A 22,552-nucleotide genomic window follows, 5' to 3' on the forward strand; every position below is an offset into this window, starting at 1 on the left:
GTGGTTGGGAAGGGAGTGAGACAGGTTGTAGCCTTTCCCCGATGTTATTCAATCTGTATATTGAGCAAGCAGTGAAGGAAACAAAAGAAAAATTCGGAGTAGGTATTAAAATGCATGGCGAAGAAATAAAAACTTTGAGGTATGCCGATGACATTGTAATTCCGTCAGAGACAGCAAAGGACTTGGAAGAGCAGTTGAACGGAATGGACAGTGTCTTGAAAGGAGGATATAAGATGAGCATCAACAAAAGCAAAACGACGATAATGGAATGTAGTCGAATTAAGTCGGGTGATGCTGAGGGAATTAGATTAGGCTCTGAGCACTATGGGACATAACATCTATGGTCATCAGTCCCCTAGAACTTAGAACTACTTAAACCTAACTAGCCTAAGGACATCACACACATCCATGCCCGAGGCAGGATTCGAACCTGCGACCGTAGCAGTCGCGCGGCTCCGGACTGAGCGCCAGAACCGCTAGACCACCGCGGCCGATTTAGATTAGGAAATGAGAAACTTAAAGTAGTAAAGGAGTTTTGCTATTTGGGGAGCAAAATAACTGATGATGTTCGAAGTAGAGAGGATGTAAAATGTAGACTGGCAATGGCAAGGAAAGCGTTTCTGAAGAAGAGGAATTTGTTAACATCGAGTATAGATTTAAGTGTCAGGTAGTCGTTTCTGAAAGTATTTGTATGGAGTGTAGCCATGTATGGAAGTGAAACATGGACGATAAATAGTTTGGACAAGAAGAGAATAGAAGCTTTCGAAATGTGGTGCTAGATAAGAATGCTGATGATTAGATGGGTAGATCACATAGCTAATGAGGAGGTATTGAATAAGATTGGGGAGAAGAGAAGTTTGTGGCACAACTTGACCAGAAGAGGGGATCGGTTGGTAGGACATGTTCTGTGGCATCAAGGGTTCACTAATAAAATATTGGAGGGCAGCGTGGAGGGTAAAAATCATAGAGGGAGACCAAGAGACGAATACACTAAGCAGATTCAAAGGGATGTAGGTTGCAGTAGGTACTGGGAGATGAAAAAGCTTGCACAGGATAGAGTAGCATGGAGAGCTGCATCAAACCAGTCTCAGGACTGAAGACCACAACAACAACACGAGACGAGTGGGCAAGACCCACCAGAAGTAGTTATTTATTTATTTAATTGCTAGTTTCTTTTAGTCTGTTATCTGTATAAAAACAGAACGGATGTTGCATATGACTTGACATGAATAAAACACTTAAGATTTTAATATGATTTCACAGCTGTTAGGAATAACTAAAAGATATGCTATTTAAGGGCGGGGGGGGGGGGAGGATCTACAAAGAATAACTACATTAAAACAAAAAGTAGTATTAACTACAAAAGAGTCTGTGGTGCATTATCCTACTTTTAGGAAGTAGATGGCATACGGTCCATGTCCCGACAGGATATATGTAGCTACCTTGGTCGGAAGGAAGTACGTCATTCTTGTTCTTTCTTTTATGTTAGAAAGGAAATGGTAGGTTCCCCTCCCTGTCCCAAATTTTTTGTCATTCTCTACCATCACATGCTTTTATTTCCTTATTCGAATCGGCTCTTGCACCCACTACTCCTTTACCTTATCATATTCGCGCTTTCTGAGTCAATATTGTGCACCTCTATTTCTTACTGCTACGTCTAGACGTAGCAAGCCTAATGTCACCAGCAGTGCCTCAGTCGGTGTTGTTCTATACGCGTGTGTCACTCGCAGTACACTAATCAGAGCCAGAAAGGTAAGGATAGCAGAGGCACAATGAGCCCAAACACTCGACCCGTAACTCACAATAGCGAGTAATATTGCGGTGTCGTACGTTCATACTGCACTTACTGACACCCGAAAGCTTCTTTCACCAGCTGTTACTATTTTATTTAGGATTTTAATGCCTCTCTGGCGAACGATTTGTATATGTGGATGGTAGTTTTGCTTTTTGTCGATGTTAATCCAAGGTACCTATATACCTCTTTTGTTTTCATAGTCTGGTCATTTGTTCTGATTGTGGGATTTCTCGTTCTTGATCATGTTACTTGTAGTAACATATAGACATTTTTGTGCCCTGCTATCGTTAGTTCGTTTTCTACCCACAACTACCAAACTGCTTTCGTCTAATTTAGACCTCGTGCTAGCAGATACTATCATTAGCAGATCGTCTGCGTAGGCGATGCATCCTCCGGTGTTTGTTATACTCTAAAGCTGATTAAGTAATGGCTCTATGCCAACATCCCAGAACTCTGGACCACAAACAGATCTCTGTCGGCAGCCTTTGGTGTTATCTTTCACAGTTTTCTTTCCAGGACATTCTAAATGCACGTACCTGTCTGCGCAGTTATCTCGTAGACTGTTATAGAGATACCTTGGACGCAAGTGAAGGAAATCAGCACTCGGTCACTATTTTTAACAAATTAACCTGGTTTCGACACTGCTAGGCGTGTCTTCCTCAGAACGTCTATATTGTATAACATGGTCACAGAATTATAACTAAAAACGTATGATAGAGTATAAGTACGGAATCGTCGAGAAAGACTGGCAGTACTTATATATCATTTATAAAATAATAAATATGCCAAAAGGGCATTAGTCACAAAAATATTAAAGATAAAGAAAACTGTGATGGCGAGCCACTAAGGGCTGCTCGTTACTTGCGTGGTGCAGGTTTCAACCTGATTCGTAGGAACATATGAGGTGTTTCCAATGAACGGGCGTCCACGATTTATGTTCCTGATACCATGTTTTACGCTTCTTTGCGTTGGTTGTCGTCACTAATGGTTTCAGTATAGCAGTTCGTCCATGAACGTTCGCTTTATGGAGTTCTCGGCGGACAGTGTCGATAGATACGGGGCCTCGCAGATGGCTATTGAGCTCTGCAGTCACTTTAGCCGCCGTACTTTCATGTCGTTTTGACACAATACGTGTTAGCGTAGTACGATCTCTGTCATTTAGTTCTGATTGGCGCCCACTGTTACGTTTACACGATGATGTCTCTCCATGTTTTATGAAGGCTGTCATGACTGTTGAAACAGTTGCTTTTGAAACACTGGCCGGCCACTGTGGCCGAGCTGTTCTAGGCGCCTCAGTCCGGAACCGCGCTGCTGCTACGGTCGCAGGTTCGAATCCTGCCTCGGGCATGTATGTGTGTGATGTCTTTGTGTTAGTTAGGTTTAAGTAGTTCTAAGTCTAGGGGACTGATGACCTGAGATGTTAAGTTCCATAGTGCTTGGAGCCATTTGATTTTTTTTCCTTGATACACTCAGTAAGTTGGCTGTCTTCATTACTGAAAGTCCAGCTAACAGGGTCCTCATAATCTACCCTCTCTGGAACTCTGTTAGGTCTTTCATTGCATGGCGATCTCGGCCTCTGAATGCAAATACGAATCATACACTACTCGTAAACAACCTGCACTGATGCCTGGTCCGTACTGAACATGCACGGTCCAGCGCGACACGTGGCTTACCACCATTGTCGACCACCAAACACAACCATCCCATTACTACCTCTGTTCACATTATTTTGCCTATCCCCTATGTTGTTGCTGTTGTGGTTTTCAGTCCAGAGACTGGTTTGATGCAGCTCTCCATGCTACTCTATCCTGTGCAAGGTTCTTCATCTCCCAGTACCTAATGCAACCTAGATCCTTCTGAATATGTTTAGTGTATTCATCTCTTGGTCTCCCTCTACGATTTTTACCCTCCAAGCTGCCCTCCAATACTAAATTGTTCATGCCTTGATGCCTCAGAATATGCCCTACCAACCGATCCCTTCTTCTAGTCAAGTTGTGCCACAAATTTCTCTTCTCTCCAGTTCTATTCAATACCTCCTCGTTAGTTATGTGATCTACCCATCTAGTCTTCAGGATTCTTGTGTAGCACCACATTTTGAAAGCTTCTATTCTCTTCTTGTCTAAACTATTTATCGTCCATGTTTCACTTAAGTACATGGCTACACTCCATACAAATACTTCCATAAACGACTTCCTGGCACTTAAATTTAAACTCGATGTTAACAAATTTCTCTTCTTCAGAAACGCTTTCCTTGCCATTGCCAGTCTACATTTTATAACCTCTCTACTTAGACTATCATCAGTTATTTTGCTCCCCAAATAGCAAAACTCGTTTACTACTTTAAGTGTCTAATCTAATTCCCTCAGCATCAACCGACTTCATTCGACTACATTCCATTATCCTCGTTTTGCTTTTGTTGATGTTCATCTTATATATGGCACAATTTGGTCAACTAGCTGAAGCAACACTTCTGCCAGTATTCTGTCACGTCCTGATGCTTTCTTCTTCTCTAACTTCATTATTGCCAGTCTCACTTCCACCTGGGCAAATGGAATCAGAACACTCTTATTCACATGCTGCTCTAGTACTTCAGAGCGAAGATGCCGATGGAACTCCGTGTCTTCCATCGTTTTATCTGTCGGGAACAAAGTTCTGAGTGGGTACTGCATGATGTTTCGCAGTCGTCATCGTGCCGTCGGCTCTTCTCAGGGTCGATACTATAGAGGGTGATCGAACATTATTTATTGCAAGTTTGCGAGGAAAGCTCCAAACATCTGTTACAATTTGATCCTTGATGTACGCCTTCCATTTTTGTACTCTTCTCTGGTGTAGTGTGTTCTTTATATTGTTTTTTGCCTGTTCGATAGAAAGTCAGCCTCCTTTGTCATTCTGTTTCTCCTAAAGATCTCTGATAGTATCTCCTCGTCTGCTTTGCTCTACATCGTAATGACTGAAGGCAGGATTCAAATCCCTTTTGATTTCCTAAAAAATGTTGGGATCAGCTTGTCTTAGGCCATCTGTAGCGTTCGCACCAATTTCTCTGCTTTGAAGTCAACATCAAATCGGCTTCCTTGCAGTTGTTGTGTCTTGAATTCCTCCTCTAAAAGTTCTCAATTCGCTCTGCGTAGAATGTATATTCTCTCGGGCTGGATTCTAGTGTCTAAGTCATTATCTGCGCTTGTAATTGTGAAGTAAATGAGATTACGGTCACTTCTAAGTTCATAACGGACCTTCCAGTTGTAATGTGGCCACTGACTTTCGAATTTGCGGAGGTAAAAATCAATATTTGTTGCCGAAACAGCGCTATTTTGGGAAGAAGGTGGGTTGAGTCGCCTGTTGATGATATGCAGATAAAGCTCTTGTATTATGTCCTGCAGGCACAGCACACTTTCTCCCGTTACTCCGCTATGCCAGAATGTTGAGGGGGTTGGGCTGTTTGGGGGAAGAGAGCAAACAGCGAGGTCATCGGTCTCATCGTATTAGGGAAGGATGGGGAATGAAGTCTTGCGTGCTCTTTCAAAGGAACCATCCCGGGCCAGCCGGAGTGGCCGAGCGGTTAAAGGCGCTACAGTCTGGAACCGCACGACCGTTACGGTCGCAGGTTCGAATCCTGCCTCGGGCATGGATGTGTGTGATGTCCTTAGGTTAGTTAGGTTTAAGTAGTTCTAAGTTCTAGGGGACTTATGACCACAGCAGTTGAGTCCCATAGTGCTCAGAGCCATTTTTGAACCATCCCGGCATTTGCCTGGAGCGATTTACCGAAATCAAGGAAAACCTAAATCAGGATGGCCGGACGCGGGACTGAACCGTCGTCCTCCCGAATGCGAGTCCAGTGTGCTGACCACTGCGCCGCCTCGCTCGGTCCAGAATGTTGATTTTGCTTTTGTGTCCATTACGAAAATGTGTCTATCGTGTGGATCCAATATTGCTGCTGTCTTTAATTTTTCTATATGTGGTTGTATCTTCTGACTGTTTCGAAAATATTGATAAGTTATGTAAAATTTTCCTAAGACAGTCATTATTTCTAGTGTCACTGGACGTTCGTCGTAGAGTTGACGTATCTTTCCCACTGTAATGTCTTTGCCTGGCACCACAGTCGCTGCAAGTGGGTGATGTTCTGATGTTTTGATCTGTGCTGCAACTGGCGTGTGGAGTACTGCTCCTTTTCTGGAACATAGCTCCCGTACACATATTATGTGTAGCTCCAACTACTGCAACATTTTCCAGAGTTCTTGCATCACCGTGACACTGCGCATCGCATTTAGCTGGCCGATTTTAATCATTTGTCTCTGTTCCATTGCCGTTGGGGTGAGATTTGATTGTGCGTGAATGCGACGGGAACCTAGTGAGCACACAGCCACGGACCAGTGTAACCTGTGATCATATAGAGTTCGGCTATGTGTCATCACTAATTGCCTGTACAGAAGCTCAATATTAAGTGTTTTCTGCCTCCTCTTAAAGACGACGTAAGGTAGAGTCTGCAGTTCCTTCCTTCGTATTTGTAGGCAAGTTGTTGACACTGAGTTGAGTCTGATCAACTTCCACCATGACAGGAAAATTTATAGTACAGCTTTTTTATGAGTGTACCTAACCCTGTGTCTTACTGCTGTGGTTCACGCATGAATATTCTCAATATTCTCTAATTCAGTCGCACTGCATTATCACACATTTCATAAACAGGCCCCAGGTATGGTCACAAACTTCATTTTTCATGTCATGTCCATCACTGTTTGTGTCCTTTTCGCAATTCCCATTACCATCTGTAGGTTCTCTTGCTCTATCAGCTGTTGCGTGCTATCACACTCCACTATTACAATGCGTTGGGTGCTCTCACACGTTGCATTATTGCACTTTCAACTTTTTCTGGTTGTGAGAGTATGTCCTTTAAGTCCTCCTCGTCTAGAGGTAAGCCTGCTGACCGTTCCTTCTTTTCCATTCTTCTTGGAGCACACTGAAAGACAAGTCTGTTGTATGGCAATTACATGCAGACATTTCCCTGCTCAATTGCATCAAGACTTGTCATATCGCAAGTTTGGCGGAGTCCTGCCACCAAGCCATCATCACCGTGTATGCCATGCATTGACGTCTGTACCCCGTCCAAACTACCACTAAACGTTGTCAGCCATTAAGGCTGCTAAGGTGTGCAGTGTTTCATTTCCACGGTACGTGACTGAGCGAAACTGCCTGCTGTGGGAGGAGGTCGGTGCTGACGTAGGCACAGTGGTCCAAGAACGCCAAGGGCCAGCGTCCTGCATCTTGGATAGCATTGACGAGAGTTAAATTCTCTCCATGCGACTCGCAGAATGGCCCGTCTGATATGTATAGCCCTGCACATCGCCATGTCGAATCTCCCACATATCACAGAAGGAAAAGTCGCGGACGACAAAACACAGTTCCTGACAGCGGCTGAAGTGTAGTTGTTAGTCCATTCAGTGTAAAACGCAACTCAAGTTGAAAGGTCGAAAGCCACTCTCTCACTTTAACTACTCTGTCAGTCAGATTAATATTCATATTTTAGATCAAGATCTCCGTGTTCCCCAATACTACATTTGGTATGTGTGACTTATGATCTTTTTTTAGATGAGGAAATTGTGAGAAGGATGTTCTTATAACTGCATAAGGGAACCACAATTCATTACACCCCAAGTCAGGGACTGCTCAATATGATAGGGTACTACCCGAGTCATGGCCACTAGTATACGGATTGGAATTTGTCTGTGGATACCTGGAAGATTCAGTAGCAAGGCACATGCGTAGCGCTGCGCAAACTGCCGCGAATTCAAAGGGGCTTTCCTAAATACCTACTGGTCACAGGAGACCCAAGAAAGGATTACACAGGAGATTATGTTAGGTAAGGATTACGAAGCATCGGGGTGCCGCAGTCTGGTAAAGTTTTCGAGACGATCGTCAACAAGAAACGTTACCTGGACCAACCACATAGTGATAAAGAGATAATGAGACACTGCCACACGAAACTGTCATTGAGGTACCAGAAACTGCCCATTGGTAAATGTAACGACGCAACACAGTCATTCAAGCGCGCTCTACGAGAGTCAGACTTTGTCAAGGAAACACAAAACGTGAGCGACCGAATGAGACGTAAGGAACGAAATTCGCAAGGTGTATCTGTAGGAAATAACGACGGGCAAAATACAAATAAAAACAGGCCAACAAGACCAGAGATTTAATAATGAGCCGTAGGGGATTAATAGAAGCAGACGGGGGACGTATGTCGGTAACTTTCACGGAAACGGAAATAGCAGCAGGAAGAAGGAATGTAAAATTATAACCGCTTCCTCGAGTCAGTCTGGAACTCAGGACAAACAAGGAATAATGGAGGTGATGGTAGGCAAAGTCCGCAACGTGATCACCAGAATGAAGCAGTGGAAATCAGAGCACCTGCCCCCCCCCCCCCCCCCCCCAAACAGACAGAAACCGCGTAGGAATTAACAGTCGGCCGCTGCGGCCTCATTATATCATTTATTGCTAAGTATCATTTGTTTCCAATTCATTTAAGTAGCCACTTAGTGTATTATTCTTTATTTGTATGTATTTACATTTTTTGGACGATTTATTATTGTAATTAGTGGATAAGATCTTTTCCTGTGACATCTGATTAATGAGTTTGGCGATCGTAGTTTTCTGTCCAGCATTTTCACTTTGATAATTTACCGATATGTGTCGTACTGGTATCCTCTCCTGTTTCTCAGATAAAAAATTATTTCATGGATAGGAATGTGCCGATTTCTCGGAGGAAACATCTCGGATTTATGACAAAACTGGTAGGTTCAACACTTGAACATTTCTGTATTACTAGCGTGTCAAGTCACAGCAAAGGTATATGTTGGGACAACGTGAAAATTGCATTCTTTGGTTCGGGCATAATTGCACAAGGCTTGGAAATACAATTTTCAGAATTAATCTTGGAATACAGTAATGGTTTGGTTCCTTCCGTTGATATTGTGGACACTGCCAGTGCGGCATATGCACGGTCTATTTCACCATTCGGAGTGAGGAGGCGATGGTGGCGCCACAGGCAGCTGATCTGTGATCCGACAGGTGATCTTGGCGTGATTTGGATCATGCCTCCGATACCGGTGGGGGTATCTTGCGAGATGGGCATGGGTTGTCCACGCCAGAGGCGTGTTGACGCTCCAGTATGGCTATTTTTCTCGGTGTGATTCGATTAGGATTATCGCCAGTGGAGCGATGTGTTCTCGTTGGTTGTTTTCGTGTGTGGTTGCACTTATGGATAATCGCCTACGGTGCGATGTTTTTCGCTGGAGGTACTATTTCGTCTGTGTTTATCGCTTATGGATTATCGCCAAGAGTGCGATGATGTTCGTCTTGAGGTCTTTAGATTGTTGATCGCCAGCGTCAGAGGTGCGTCATCGGTAAAGATTTGTATTATGTGGCGTGAAGACTTGGAGTGGGAGTCATGATAGTTCATTTTTAGATGCATAGCAAGGAAATGGTGAATGGTACCGGATGAAAACGAAAGATACTGTTCACTCTGAAACAAAAAATTATTAATAAGACCTGGTATATTCATATCATTGCAGCATCTGTTAATTGATGATATTTGTTTGTCGATTTTTGACAGTTATTGGCCAGTTTTAGAGGGAAAGGTGAATTTGTGCCAATGTCTGATCCAAGCTGACAACAGAGAGTGAGCAATATTCGACCCAGATTCTGCCCCAGATATCCACATCAGTGTCACAATCCAATAGGTTGAAATCAGGAGAAGTATGAAAATCCAGAGCAGCGTAAAGTAGAAAGGGCTACAGGTAGCTAAACTTGGTGATGGGTACAATAATTAGAAGTAAGTGATGCATGGTGTGAGAGTGCATGAAGTATGTACATGCAGGCTGTGTCAGGATGCATTGACGGGTGGGGGGAAACTAACATGGCATTGCCGTACACAACAGCAGCGGCTTCACGACTAGAAGTTCATTTTTTAGGTGTCTTTTGAGATAAGAGATTAATTTTTTGTTGTTATTTATTTTAATGAAAGACAGAAACAGGGCACTTTTCTTCTCTATTAATATTATTTTAAAGTTTAATTACCACCAGTTCATATATTTGTTATGATTTTCTATGGATTTGTTTTGTAAACATTTATTGTAAAAACTCGGCACTAAAACATGTGCTAAATATTGTGCAGAGGACTATGGCATGCCAAACAGTGACCAAACAGAAGACTGTGGCTGAACACGGCTTGGCACAATGCGGGCATCCATACCACAGTGCGACAGGCAGGGCTCGGGTGTCACAGAATGACCTTGGGCATGGCTGCCAGCGTGACATCACAGCTCGAGCGACACCCCATGACGAGAGACCAGCTGACTTGGTGTTGCCACAGCAATGCCTCGACTGCAGCCAGCAGGCTCGCCCCTGATGTTAGCAACCACCTGGGACCTCCACAATCTGACGCAATGGTCTCAAGGGACGTGACCTAAATGTAACACCACTGCCAACCAGGAAGGAGAGTCCGGAGACACCAGAAGAAGCGACTGACGCCTCCAGGCACTTCCCAGTACACTGGCAACTGCTGCTGGAGGAGTGTCTTCAACAAGAGCAGCTGTTCGTCATCTGCTACCCCACCTCCGGTCTGTCAGTAGTCCAGATGCCTACTTGTTGCTGCCATAGACTGGAGACAGGTCCTGCCCTGGCACCACTGTCACCACTGATGATGTTAAGTAAAGGGGTAACCCTGCTCTTAGCACCAGCTCACCTGCAACACCTGCCACATCCAACCTGTTACGCACCTGTCGAATGTAGTGCTGTGTTTATGTGTCTGTCTAATGTTAAAATTAATTTTTGGACTTCCTTAAGACCCTTGAGAAGGGAGCAGTGGGAGACTTAAAAATGTTTCTGTTTTTAAATTCTTATTTTTTTTGTGTCTTGCTGTATTTATTTTATTATATTAAAGGCATCTTTTATGGGACAACACAATTTTTAGATGTGTGCTGGGGTACAAGGTCAATCTCATCTAAAATCTAAGATTGACAAAAGATCACACACAAAAATCCGCTAATATTCAAACCACCTTTTCAAATTGATTCATGTATTTATTTTGTCTTTGTCATTTGTGTGATGTATCACTGTATGGCACATGTCATTTACATTTTGTTCATTTTGTGTTAACACCGTTTACTCTGATGTAATAAAACAACTAGTTTTGCTGGATGCTTCGATATAATTTGTCATGTTGTATTCTCTATGGAAGACTGAGTCATTGTCAATGCTTGGGTAGGCACAAAAAAATCTCCGAGGCAGAGAATGCAGTGCTCAATGATACTGTATTTTGGTTAGGGAAACCAGTCATATCTGATCTCAGCTTCGGTGTGAATGGATTAGTTAAATGCCTGGGTGATGTTTTAACGATTCAATCATTGTGTTTATGGTAAGGTGTGTGTGTCAAATACCTGATAGTCCACAGGAACAAAATTTTTGCAAACCTGCAGCACTGATTGTATGTACGACCCTTGGTTGAATGAGGACTAGACAGGGTGTGGTTTTCTTTTCTTTGTTTTTGGTTGTCAGAGCTGTCATGGTCCAGCATGTTAATCTCAAAGACCCAGTTAGACTGTCGTAATTTCTTCTGCTCCATGTCACACTAACCTCTTTATTGAAGTATGACACTCCCCATGCAGAAATTATTCAATAATAGGGAGGTAGTGGAAGGTGGCAAGCCACCCTCTCACTTTAACTACTCTATATTCATATTTTAGGTGATGATCTCCATGTTCTACAATACTACATTTGGTATGTATGGCTTATAACTATTTGTTTTCATGAGGAAATTGTGAGCAGAACGTTCTTGTAACTGCATGTATAACCTGTAGAGAATTTGTACCTGAAGGGCCATAGTGGAGGCGACAGAGAGGGGTAGAAAACTGGATTGTGGGCCATAAATGTTGTGTCTAGCGACCTGGTTGTGCGATTGATTTGGGGAAACAGAACTCTGTGAATTGCACCTGAAGAGGGACCTTGGGCCGTGGCGCTCCTCTCTTCCTACTCTCTTCAGAGCAGGAGGGCGCCGGCTCGCAAAACATTTTCCCTGGGCCACGCGACAATCCATCGTGAAGGTGGCCAGATGGCGAAAAGTGGGTGCAGGAAGTCATTTACGAAACACTGATATAATCTGAACTTTTGTGCAAATGGCAGGCTGGTCATAAAACTATAAGCATTGTCGTGCTAGAAGCTGGGACGATACAATCCGAGAGGCCGGTGCACGTGATAAGTGGAGGCAAGACTGTAAGTCCCCTGATGCCAGGAAGTCGTCAGATTGTTTCAGCGAGCGGAAAAAAATTATATTTCACAGGTACGACTGTCTGGGCAGCTTAACAGCCTTATTTCAGAAATTGGAAATGGTCGTCCTGAAAGATTAGATCTCATCATAAATGAGAGACTGTGGTCCCACCTAGGTGGACGTTTTTTGCCAAAACATGGCCATGCTTATCGTGAGAATGATGCCTCCCTAGTCTAAAATCTTCTTTTTTTAGAAAGTCAGATTTTGAATCGCTGATTGTTTCCTCTCGGGATACGCAAAGCAGAACCTCGCTGCCCCCAGAGTGGCAACTCCGGTGCTGTTTCTGGATTGGCTACCAGGCCAGCAAAACAGCAAAGAGGGAAGATTCAGTGGTGGAGGATAGTTTGCTTGGTTTGTACAACGTGGAGGAGTGCTTTTTTCCTGCTAATTCGCTCCTGTATGAGGCTCGATGAAAGATAATTGTGATTCTTTGCCTTCTTATTCTTCTTCTTGTGGAGAACTTCAGGTCTTTCCCCAGTAGGTGAGACTTGGGGTATGCAACTTGTGGTGGACTAAGAGCCAGGGGCAATTTCCAACTGTGCCAACAGTGGAACTGCATATAATCTCGGAGATATCATGTGTCAAGAGGCTCAACTTACTTGTTCTGAATTGTTCGCCTCACGTTTGTCAATTCCAGCACGCACTGCCATGCCTGTGAGACACACTGGTTGGCCATATCAGTGAACAGGTGGACCTCGCACTGAAATCTGTCGTGACCCCCTCACCTTAGCGTGCCGGTTTCTGCTGCCGCCTGAATCAAGGTGAAAGGGTAAAGTGTTGCTGCACCAGCGAAGAATTCTTCAATGATATTTACAGCGTAAGTAGGCTGTTTATGTGTTTGTATGTTGGCAGCGCTGTGTAGCGCTCTGCATTAATACCTCTGACAGCGCTGTGCGCACCCTGTAAGAGGCTCTGTGGCTGGTCGGTATGGAATTTGGAGGTGAGCAGCCAGCAGTGACGGAAGTTAGATGTGAGTAGTTAGCATTGATGGAGGTTACAGGTATGAAGTGTTAGCGCGAGCAACCGATCTGGACGTGTGTCCTCCACGGAAATGTGATTTGTCAATGATTATATAATTTTTGGATCTGGATGTCATGCACGGTTATATAATTTTTGTACAGGTTGTCACAATATTAAGGCAAATACATTGTTTGCTCTGCAGTAAAATCTTTCTTTTGCTAACCACATGTCTATCAGCAGTTAGAGCCTTCAGTCGTTTGAATCTTTTATTTAGCTGGCAGTATTGGGGCTTGCTGTATTGCGATAGTTCGTGTAATGGAGATTTTTGCGAGGTAAGTGACTTATGTAATGCATAGGTTATTGTAAGGATTTCTTCTAATTCAGGGCCGTTCTTTTGTATTAATTATTTGAAGTCAGGTTATCAATTTTACAGCAGTCAGATCGCGTTATCCTTGAATATTGTGGGTAATTAATGAATAGGAAAAGTTTGAGTTCTGTTTGTCAAGGCAAATTCTGTGGGTCAGTGTCGATATGATAAAGAATAGTAAAGAGACAGTATAGTCAATTTCACTCAGCAGCTTAAGAACATTGCGTGAGCATTCGGCAGTTTAAGTAAAATATTTATTAAGAAGTTTCACTCAGCAGTTGAAGTAAAAACAATGAAGTTTCAACAGCTCCCTGTTCTTCGTGAACCCTAGTTTGTGATGCAACTGGTCATAGTTGATTCGTTTGAATAGAATTTGGTCTCACAGTGGATTCATGTAAATGAAGTCTGAAACCGTTGTAAAAGGGAATAATGCAGGGGAGAACTTCCATAGTTTGCACCCCAATGTATGCTTTGCCAGTCAAGCATCATTGCTCTCCTAATCTCTGTTTGCCATTCTTTTTTTAAGATTTATGAGCACGATTGTAGTTATAAAAGGATGAATAAAAATTTGTCTTTATTTTTGTAAACTTAAATACGCCATTGTTCTCGTGCATACTCCCCTAGCCATTCACTGTTTTCATTTCATTGTGGAGATACATGGATACACCAGCAATTCAGAATGCACTCGTAGTGAATTAGTTAATTTGATGATTAATTTGAGTTCTGAAAGTGAGCGCAGATAAAAAATTAATGGTGCAGTTCACGATTTGAAGGTTACTGAGAAGATAATGTTTTTGTTTATGAAAATACAATAACATTTAGCATCTCTTGGACATATATTTATGATAAAGCAATCGACTGCTTGCAACGTCGCCCTCGCACCTCCCAGCAGTGTTCGTAGTGGCCGAGAAAGAGGGAAATGATCTCTGCAGAGTAAAATGGTGCTCTGACCATTCTACGGTGAGGACCAGATGGGCATACACATTTAGAATGCGGGCGCACATTATGGTGAGCACCAGACGTGTCACAGATGGCAGGTTAATGACATTCTCAACAGATATGCTCTCGTGGAGATACGTGGCCACTTCATGTCCGAGGTCGTCACCAGGAGAGATGTAACAGGCGTTACTGGCCACACCCTGCAAGGCGGACAAGCGCACCTCCTGGGGCAGTGTAGCATCAGCGTCGGAAGCCCAAATCATTTTCCACCGGAGCTGAAGTTTCTCCCGGATACTGATGTTGTTGACGGTGATGGTAGTCACGAGGTACTTCTAAAGCTACGGTATGGAAATGGAGGTGGCAGGTGGCAGGAGGGAGGCAGCCAGCAGCGCCGCACGCCGGCTGCCACGGCAGCTGTGCCACGGGCCCCTGCACTGCGCGTGGTCCGGCACGCCTCGACGCCGTCGCTCCGCGCCGCTCGCGTCGGCGCCTCCGCTGCATCCAGACGATCCACAGCAAGCACTGCCGACGGCGGCGGCAGAACAGCCAAGTCGCTAGTGGGCCGAAGTTGCTCTAGGTCGCCGGCTTGTGCAGGCATCGCACTGCCACAGCTGGTTCCCAGACCAAAGTAACGTTGAGACCCTCTTCATCTTGAGAAATCTCAACCGTGAAGCTATTTTCAAACAATATACTTAAGAATTTAAATGTTTTAATGTTCTTGATGAATCGCCAGTAAATAAAATAATCATACTATGTGAGCGTGGAAGTACTTGCTTTTAACAAATGGGAATTTTATTCATAAAAGTTTTTTTTTTTTTAGAAACAGATTTAAAATTATAAGCAGAAAGCACCCTCTAAATATCAAGTTACAATTTATTCAGAGGCAGAAAGAGTGTATGACCTTTCGGGCCGAGATCCTTGCCGCTCCCTTTTGACACGGCCATAGTCACGACCGCTCACAACAACCTCTGAAAGACTAATCTGGTGTGTTGCAGATTTGCACCAGTGTACTTTCAGTTTAAAGTTTTAACAATTCACACAAACTATACACCCCGTAGGAGGGATGTAAATGGTACAAAACACTAAAATTAAAAAATTAACATGCCACCGAAGGTGCAACTTGATTTTAACTTCTAAGAAAACTCTTACTGTGGAAGAGTGGCAACTTTATATACTAAAATGACCATTCAAATAAAAGCCCATGAAATGCAATCTTATATAAAATTATACAAGGTTGGCCAAACAAGTTAACATGCTCTACAGTACACGCATATACCGCCTCTCAAGATGACAGGCAAGATCAAAACATATTTCAGGAATTAGGCCGTTACACTCCAAGCAATAAATTCGTTAACACACCGAATCCCACAAACATGACAGTGGCAGCTACTAACGTACGGCAGATTGATAGGGAGATTACCGGACAACCCGAACCGCAGGTTGCTCTAACCCGCCCCTACTCCACAAGGAAAAAAACGGACCACTCAATTCATAAATAACCACCTTCCGCGGGTGGGCAAACGGAGAAGAATGGTGGGACGACCCCAAAGCAAAATAGCTGGTGACCTCACCAAGAAAACAATTAGGTTGTTTGATTTACTCTTGTTAAATTCTATCACCAATCACTTCCAATAAACTGCGATTTCTCGAGAAGACCTGGCGCGGCACCCCCAAATCGCTCTCCCGAACCGTCCGCTGCCAGGTGCTTCAACGGACGCAGGAAGGCGCGCCGATCTCCCGTCTCACGGCGTCGCAGCTAACACCAGCCAGATCGATGACGTGGGTTGACTCCTGTTGCTCTCGTGTCGACCGCGAAGTCACTACCCCTCACCATACAGCGCGGCCCACTGGACTCACATGCACCGACGCTCAAGGCGGACAAGTCATCTTGTATCTCAGTGCGCGACTGACCATCCCGTCGATCCAACCGCCAATGACCGTTGCCTGAGCAACTCGAGCAGACTGGCGGCCTAACGCGCAGACTCAGATGCAGGAACTGAGCCCCGACCGGGCGAACACTCACTGAGTTCTCTTACTGGCGGAGTGAAAACACTCTCATTTCCCAGCTCTAAAGGTTGATCCGAACGACAGACATACTAGAACTCCGACCGACAGACAGACACACCCTCACCAAATGCGGACGGGAGACAGGCTAGCAAGCTGCGGACGAGAGACTGACCCAGACTGACCCCAGACTGACTGACTGGCGATCTCATAGAGCCCCTTAAATGCGCGTGAACAGGCTGCCTTTGCCCTTTCCTACCAGAGGGAGACACCAAAGCTGCGATTGCCACAGCAGCGCCACCGCCAGAAAAGGAGGGCGAGTGCTTCACACTACGCGCTGCGGCGCTCCCTCCAAAACAGCAATTTTTACCACGGCTCAAAATCACTCAGGTATCAGAAGGGCGATCGGTTACAGAATCCCAGGTAGGAGGCGAAGCATCCCAGTCAGAGGCTGCTCGGTACTGCCACTTGCACTTCTAGAGTGACCGCTGTTTCCACATCTGACCTTCAGTGTCGGAAGACGGGAGTCATTCGCGGCCTTGTGGCACAAAAGTCGTCGTAGGAAAGAAAGTTCCATCGAAGCGTCCGTCATGGCGTCGATGTGGTAGGAAGAGAGAGGGATGCAGCCGCCTGCACTGTGTCAGGCGTGTCACTTGCGTCAGAGGCTCTTTCGGTGGCCTACCGGTAGGCTCAGAGAGGGCCGCCGCCTAAGCGACCGGCAGTGCCATCGGCGGAGTCTCTCTCGGCATCTCAGCGAGCGGCAGTCGATTTATGCGCCGTTGTAGGCATTCCGGACGGAGGTGAGCCTCCTTGCTACAGCTAGAACAGGTCTTGCGTTCGCCGACATATATGACCGCAAACCACCCATTGATGTTTACGTAGGATCGCAAGTGTCAACGAAGATCAGTCTCGATATGACGCACTCCATTTAAAATGGGGTATGTACTGAACTGCATCCAGCGTTCTGCAACGCAACTGTCAACCACGCCGTAGGGTCCGAAGACCATTATGACTTGTTCTGCCGGTAGCTCCAAAGTCAATTGTTGTAAGTGTATGGTACGAACGCAAAGGCCAGCGTACACTATGGTGACCGCACCGACGTTTCCGTCTGTGTGACAAAGCCAGAGATCATGCTGAGCAGATTTCGAGATCCTGTTGCACGCCCCATTGTCAACGACCTTGAGGTATGCGACACTACTAAAAATGGAGAGGTCTACGCCCAGTACGTCTGATGGCGGTATCCTCGCCTCAAAAATGGGTTACCACATTTCACACTATGTCAGAAGGTACCCAACCTGCGCCTTAGAAAATACGATGTGCTAACAGTTCAGATCCACTGAAGCGCCAAAGAAACTGGTGTAGGCATGTTTATGCAAATACAGAGATACGTAGACAGGCAGAATACGGCGCTGCGGTCGGCAACACATATATAAAACAAATGTCTGGCGCAGTTGTTAGATCGGTTACTGCTGCTAAAATGGTAGGTTATCAAGATTTAAGTGAGTTTGAATGTGGTGTTATAGTCAGCTCACGAGCGTTGGGACTCAGCGTCTCCGAAGTAGCGATGAAGTGGGGATTTTCCCATACGATTATTTCACAAGTGCACTATCCATATTAGGAATATGGTAAAACATCAAATCTCCGACATCTCTGCGGCCGGAAAAAGATCCTGTAAGAACGGGAGCAAAGATGACTGAAGATAATCGTTCAACGCGACAGAAATGCAACAGTTGCTACAGATTTCAATGCTGGGCCATCAACAAGTGTCAGCGTGTGAACCATTCAACGAAACATCTCTCGGAGCCGAGGGCCCACTCGTGAACCCTTGATGACTGCACGACACAAAGCTTTATGCCTCGCCTGGGCCCGTGAACGTCAACACTGGACTGTTGATTACTGGAAACGTGTTGCCTGGTCGGACGAGTCTCGCTTCAGATTGTATCGAGCGAATGGGCGCGTACGGATATGGAGACAACCTCACGAATCCATGGCCCCTGCATGTCAGCAGGGGCTGTTCAAGCTGGTGGAGGCTCTGTAATGGTGTGGGGCGTGTGCAGTTGGTGTGATATGGGACCCCCGATACGTCTACATACGACTCTGACAGATGCACGTACCTTAGAATCCTCTCTAATCACCTGCATCCACTGGTGTCCATTGTGCATTTCGACGGTATTGGGCAATACCAGCAGGACAATGCGACACCCCACACGTTCAGAATTGATAGAGTGGTTCCAGGAACACTCTTCTCAGTTTAAACGCTTCCGCTCGCCACTAATATCCCCAGACATGACCATTATTGAGGATGTGTGGGGTGCCTTTCAACGGGCTGTTCAGAAGATATTAGGCAGGAGTACCAGTTCCTTTGGCTCCTCACTGTACGATGACACTCGGAACAAATCTTACACGGCTCACAGACAGGGGGCGCACGAATTCCCCCCATTAAGTTAACAGACGGCGATGGTGACAGGAAGGGTATCCAAACACACAACCAAAGAAAGTAAATTTGCGTAATCGTGAAAACAGCGGACCTCGCATTATGGGATAAACGATAAAAGAGGCCATTCAAGAGCAGGTAAATATTGGTATCTTTTTCATTTCATTCATCATAGTCGATGTTTTTCCAACGCCTGCAGCTGTGGCAATAGAAGATCTTAGGCTATACCATTCCTTCCAGAAGTCACTTACGATGATAAAGGAGGATCTGGAAATTACTGTACACCACAAAAAATTAGGAAAAAAAGTTCTCACTGACGATTTACGTGGTGTTTGTAATTCAAACACTGCCACTCACGGGGGTACATATGTTGAAGTGTTAATGTGGAACCTATTTCCGCTAAAAATAATAGTTCTAATTTTGTTACTGTTGTGTTGGCAGAAGAGCCAACACCGTGTTACTAGTTGAGGCCGAAATTCACGCGTTTTAGCTCACGCAGGCTGGCGTGAGGAGGGAAGAACTATACTGACGTGAGGTCTGGAACATGACAAGCAATTAGAATTCAGAAAGCGGACGTAATTAGTTTGATACTTAACTTTGATCCATTAATGATGAACGTCGCTCTTGACGGTACGTGATTTACAATATTATCTGTTCAGAATATCTTGTAGTAATTATAGTAACTGAATATGGCGCCTTGCTAGGTAGTAGCAAATGACGTAGCTGAAGGCTATGCTAAACTGTCGTTTCTGCAAATGAGAGCATATGCAGACAGTGAACCATCGCTAGCAAAGTCGGCTGTACAACTGGAGCGAGTGCTAGGGAGTCTCTCTAGACTAGACCTGCCGTGTGGCGGCGCTCGGTCTGCAATCACTGATAGTGGCGACACGCGGGTCCGACGTATACTACCGGACCGCGGCCGATTTAAAGGCTACCACCTAGCAAGTGTGGTGTCTGGCGGTGACACCACAGTCACCGGGTACAAACCTGGCGCTGTACAATATCTCGTCGATGTGTTCGGTGTTCGTATTGCACACTCTGTGTAAATAGCACTTAATAGTAAAATAACCTTATGCCTCTCTCATTTCTTTGAACTTTTCTGCTCATGTTCTGCTCCTAACCCATTACATACCGAAACATTTCTGTAAGTGTTTCTTGCACTGACAGCTCCAAATCTGCACTCGGTGGTCAAAATTGGAACTAACTTTTAGACAGTTTAAATTGGTTTCGCATTAATGCATTAGAATACGTACAAAGTTTCACTGCCGCGCGATAATTACAGCCCACCGTGAGTAGTTGCACTTTACCTACAACCACCCAGAATATAGCAGTGTACCGTTTAAATTCTTTAGAACTTTCTCTTGTGTATAATAACAACCATAAATGCATAAAATGTTGTTCCCTTCATTCATTTCTCTCTCTGTTTGCAGATAGTACAGAAATAGAATTCAAAGCAAAATTGTTAATGCGAATAGCCATTGTTGTTATTAATAGCAGTTGCAAGTGATAGCTGAACGCAAATAGTTTACTTATTCATTTTATTTACTGTCTAATAAGAGTGACTTGCATCGGACCGTAAGAAACACGCACCAATAAATTTTATAAAAAGCTCTCTATTTTTATGCATACTTCTCGTTGAATCATGTACATCTAAGTAATTAATTGAGAACAATGTAATTACGGACACAAATAATAACAGCGTATAATAATAATAAGAATTTTATCCGCTGAAACGGAACACATCTGACTCTTTGGGAAACAATTCTTTCGCAATAGCTCTGTACCATATTATGATTTTACGTAAGGAATCAAAACGAGTGATTTTCTGCGCGTGTGTAAAATTCTGCACAATGAACGAGGCATAATACCTGTCACTGGTACAAGAGAAACACTATTTTCTAACATCAGCATCTAAAAATTCCGGGTTTTACATTTACCTATTGCCCTAAATCCCCAAATAGACGATTTAAAGATACGACAATCAGAACTACTCTCGCGCAGACATCACTTAGAACACTTAAGTAAATTCTAGAAGAGCTTCATGATACACATGAAAAAACGTAACAGGTTCAGTGTTTCATTAGTCAAATTATTTGTGTAAGTGATGAAGTGTTCACCTACAGATACGTTGTCTGTAAGTTTTCTGCTACCCTGTACAGTTCTGCCGAGGAAATGAACGCTAGAAATCAGGTCACTGGCGGTAATTACCGAAATGGTTCAAATGGCTCTGAGCACTATGGGACTTAACAGCTGTGGTCATCAGTCCCCTATAACTTAGAACTACTTAAACCTAACTAACCTAAGGACATCACACACATCCATGCCCGAGGCAGGATGCGAACCTGCGACCGTAGCAGGCGCGCGGTTCCGGACTGCGCGCCTAGAACCGCGAGACCACCGCGGCCGGCGGTAATTAACATTTTCAAGTCGTTATTTATCTCTGTTCGCTGAGGTTTACAACGATGCATTACAGTTTGCTAATTTACTCTGATTCATTGTTTACAAATCACCATGTTTCAGACTCTACGTGGGCCCGAAGCTGGTGATTGTGCTAACACAGCCAGAAGACGTCCAGCGCCTGCTTTTGGGCAGCAAACCGCGACAACGCGAACCCTACGTTGCGCACGTACTGCGTACATTTATGGGAGACGGGCTGCTCACCATCAACGGCGAAACCTGGAAAAGACACCGAAAGAACCTCGAGCCGGCGTTCCATATAGAAGTGAGTCGAATTCGGTGTAAGATCCTTCTACCTAAAAATGAAGTATTATTAAGTCTACTCACTTGTAATTGCTTATAGGAGAAATGCAGCAGTGTGAACGCTCACGTGCCTTGTTACACTGTATATCTTCCCTCTTCCTCTGCCTCTCCTCTCTCCAGGCTAGTGAAAAAGATGTTGCGTTGAGACATTTTCTTGCAGTTGTCAGAACTGCTGGTTCAGACGAGTTGAAGTTAGGTAATGATGATTTGAAGTACCTAAGTTCGAGCTAGTTAGGGCGAAATCTCATCTAACCTTCAGCCACAGTAAGAGTGCTTATTGAGTACTGAGGTATATGAAATATTCATTCACTGTAAGCCTCATAGATTAACTTAGTTTGTGCGTATACTGATATAGAAGTTGAACCAGAAATCCGCAGACAAAGTTTCAGAGGTTGTTGAGGGACACCTTCAGAATATTTTGACATAACGGACCCAGTCTCTGGTGGTCCGTTGCAGAATTAACGCACGAGAGTGGCCCATACAGTAATGCACTGCATTTTTTTTTCTCAGCCGAAAATAATGCTACGAATGCGAAACGTAACTCATGTATTATTTGAAATCCCGTGAGTGAGTGCGCCAAGTTTCCGTCACTCTCAGCAAATAGCGTAGCTGCAGAACAGTTTCAAAAAGGCGTCTATAGGTGATGTACGTTACAAGCAACATTCCGTCATTGAATTTCTCACTGCAGAGAAAGAAACTGCGGGGAATATTCACAAACGCTTGTGCAAAGTCTGTGGAGCATCTGCTGTCAACAGAAGTACAGTTAGTCGCTGGTCATGGAAGGTGAGGTCATCGGAAGGCAGTTCAGTGCAGCTCTACGATTTGCAGCAGTTGGGGAGACCATCCGTGGCTGTCAGACTGGATGTGTTGCAACGAACTGATGTTGTCATTCGCCCTTAAAGGATGCCATTCGTGGATGGCATTTTGAGGGCGACGAGGAAGTGATTCACGGACAGGCTCCATCACCAGGACAAGGAT

At 44.6% G+C, this 22,552-nt stretch overlaps 1 protein-coding gene across 1 annotated transcript in view; it reads left to right on the top strand.

Annotated features, from left to right (window-relative positions):
* Nucleotides 1–22,552, top strand: part of LOC124803467 (probable cytochrome P450 4aa1) — a 217,173-nt gene that overhangs the window by 78,199 nt on the left and 116,422 nt on the right. The window contains exon 2 of the mRNA XM_047264657.1: nt 21,335–21,536. Coding sequence (XP_047120613.1) covers nt 21,335–21,536 — 202 coding nt within the window. The remainder of the gene's footprint in view (nt 1–21,334; nt 21,537–22,552) is intronic.

This window comes from Schistocerca piceifrons, chromosome 6 (genome assembly GCF_021461385.2).
Source record: "Schistocerca piceifrons isolate TAMUIC-IGC-003096 chromosome 6, iqSchPice1.1, whole genome shotgun sequence".
NCBI lineage: Eukaryota > Metazoa > Arthropoda > Insecta > Orthoptera > Acrididae > Schistocerca > Schistocerca piceifrons.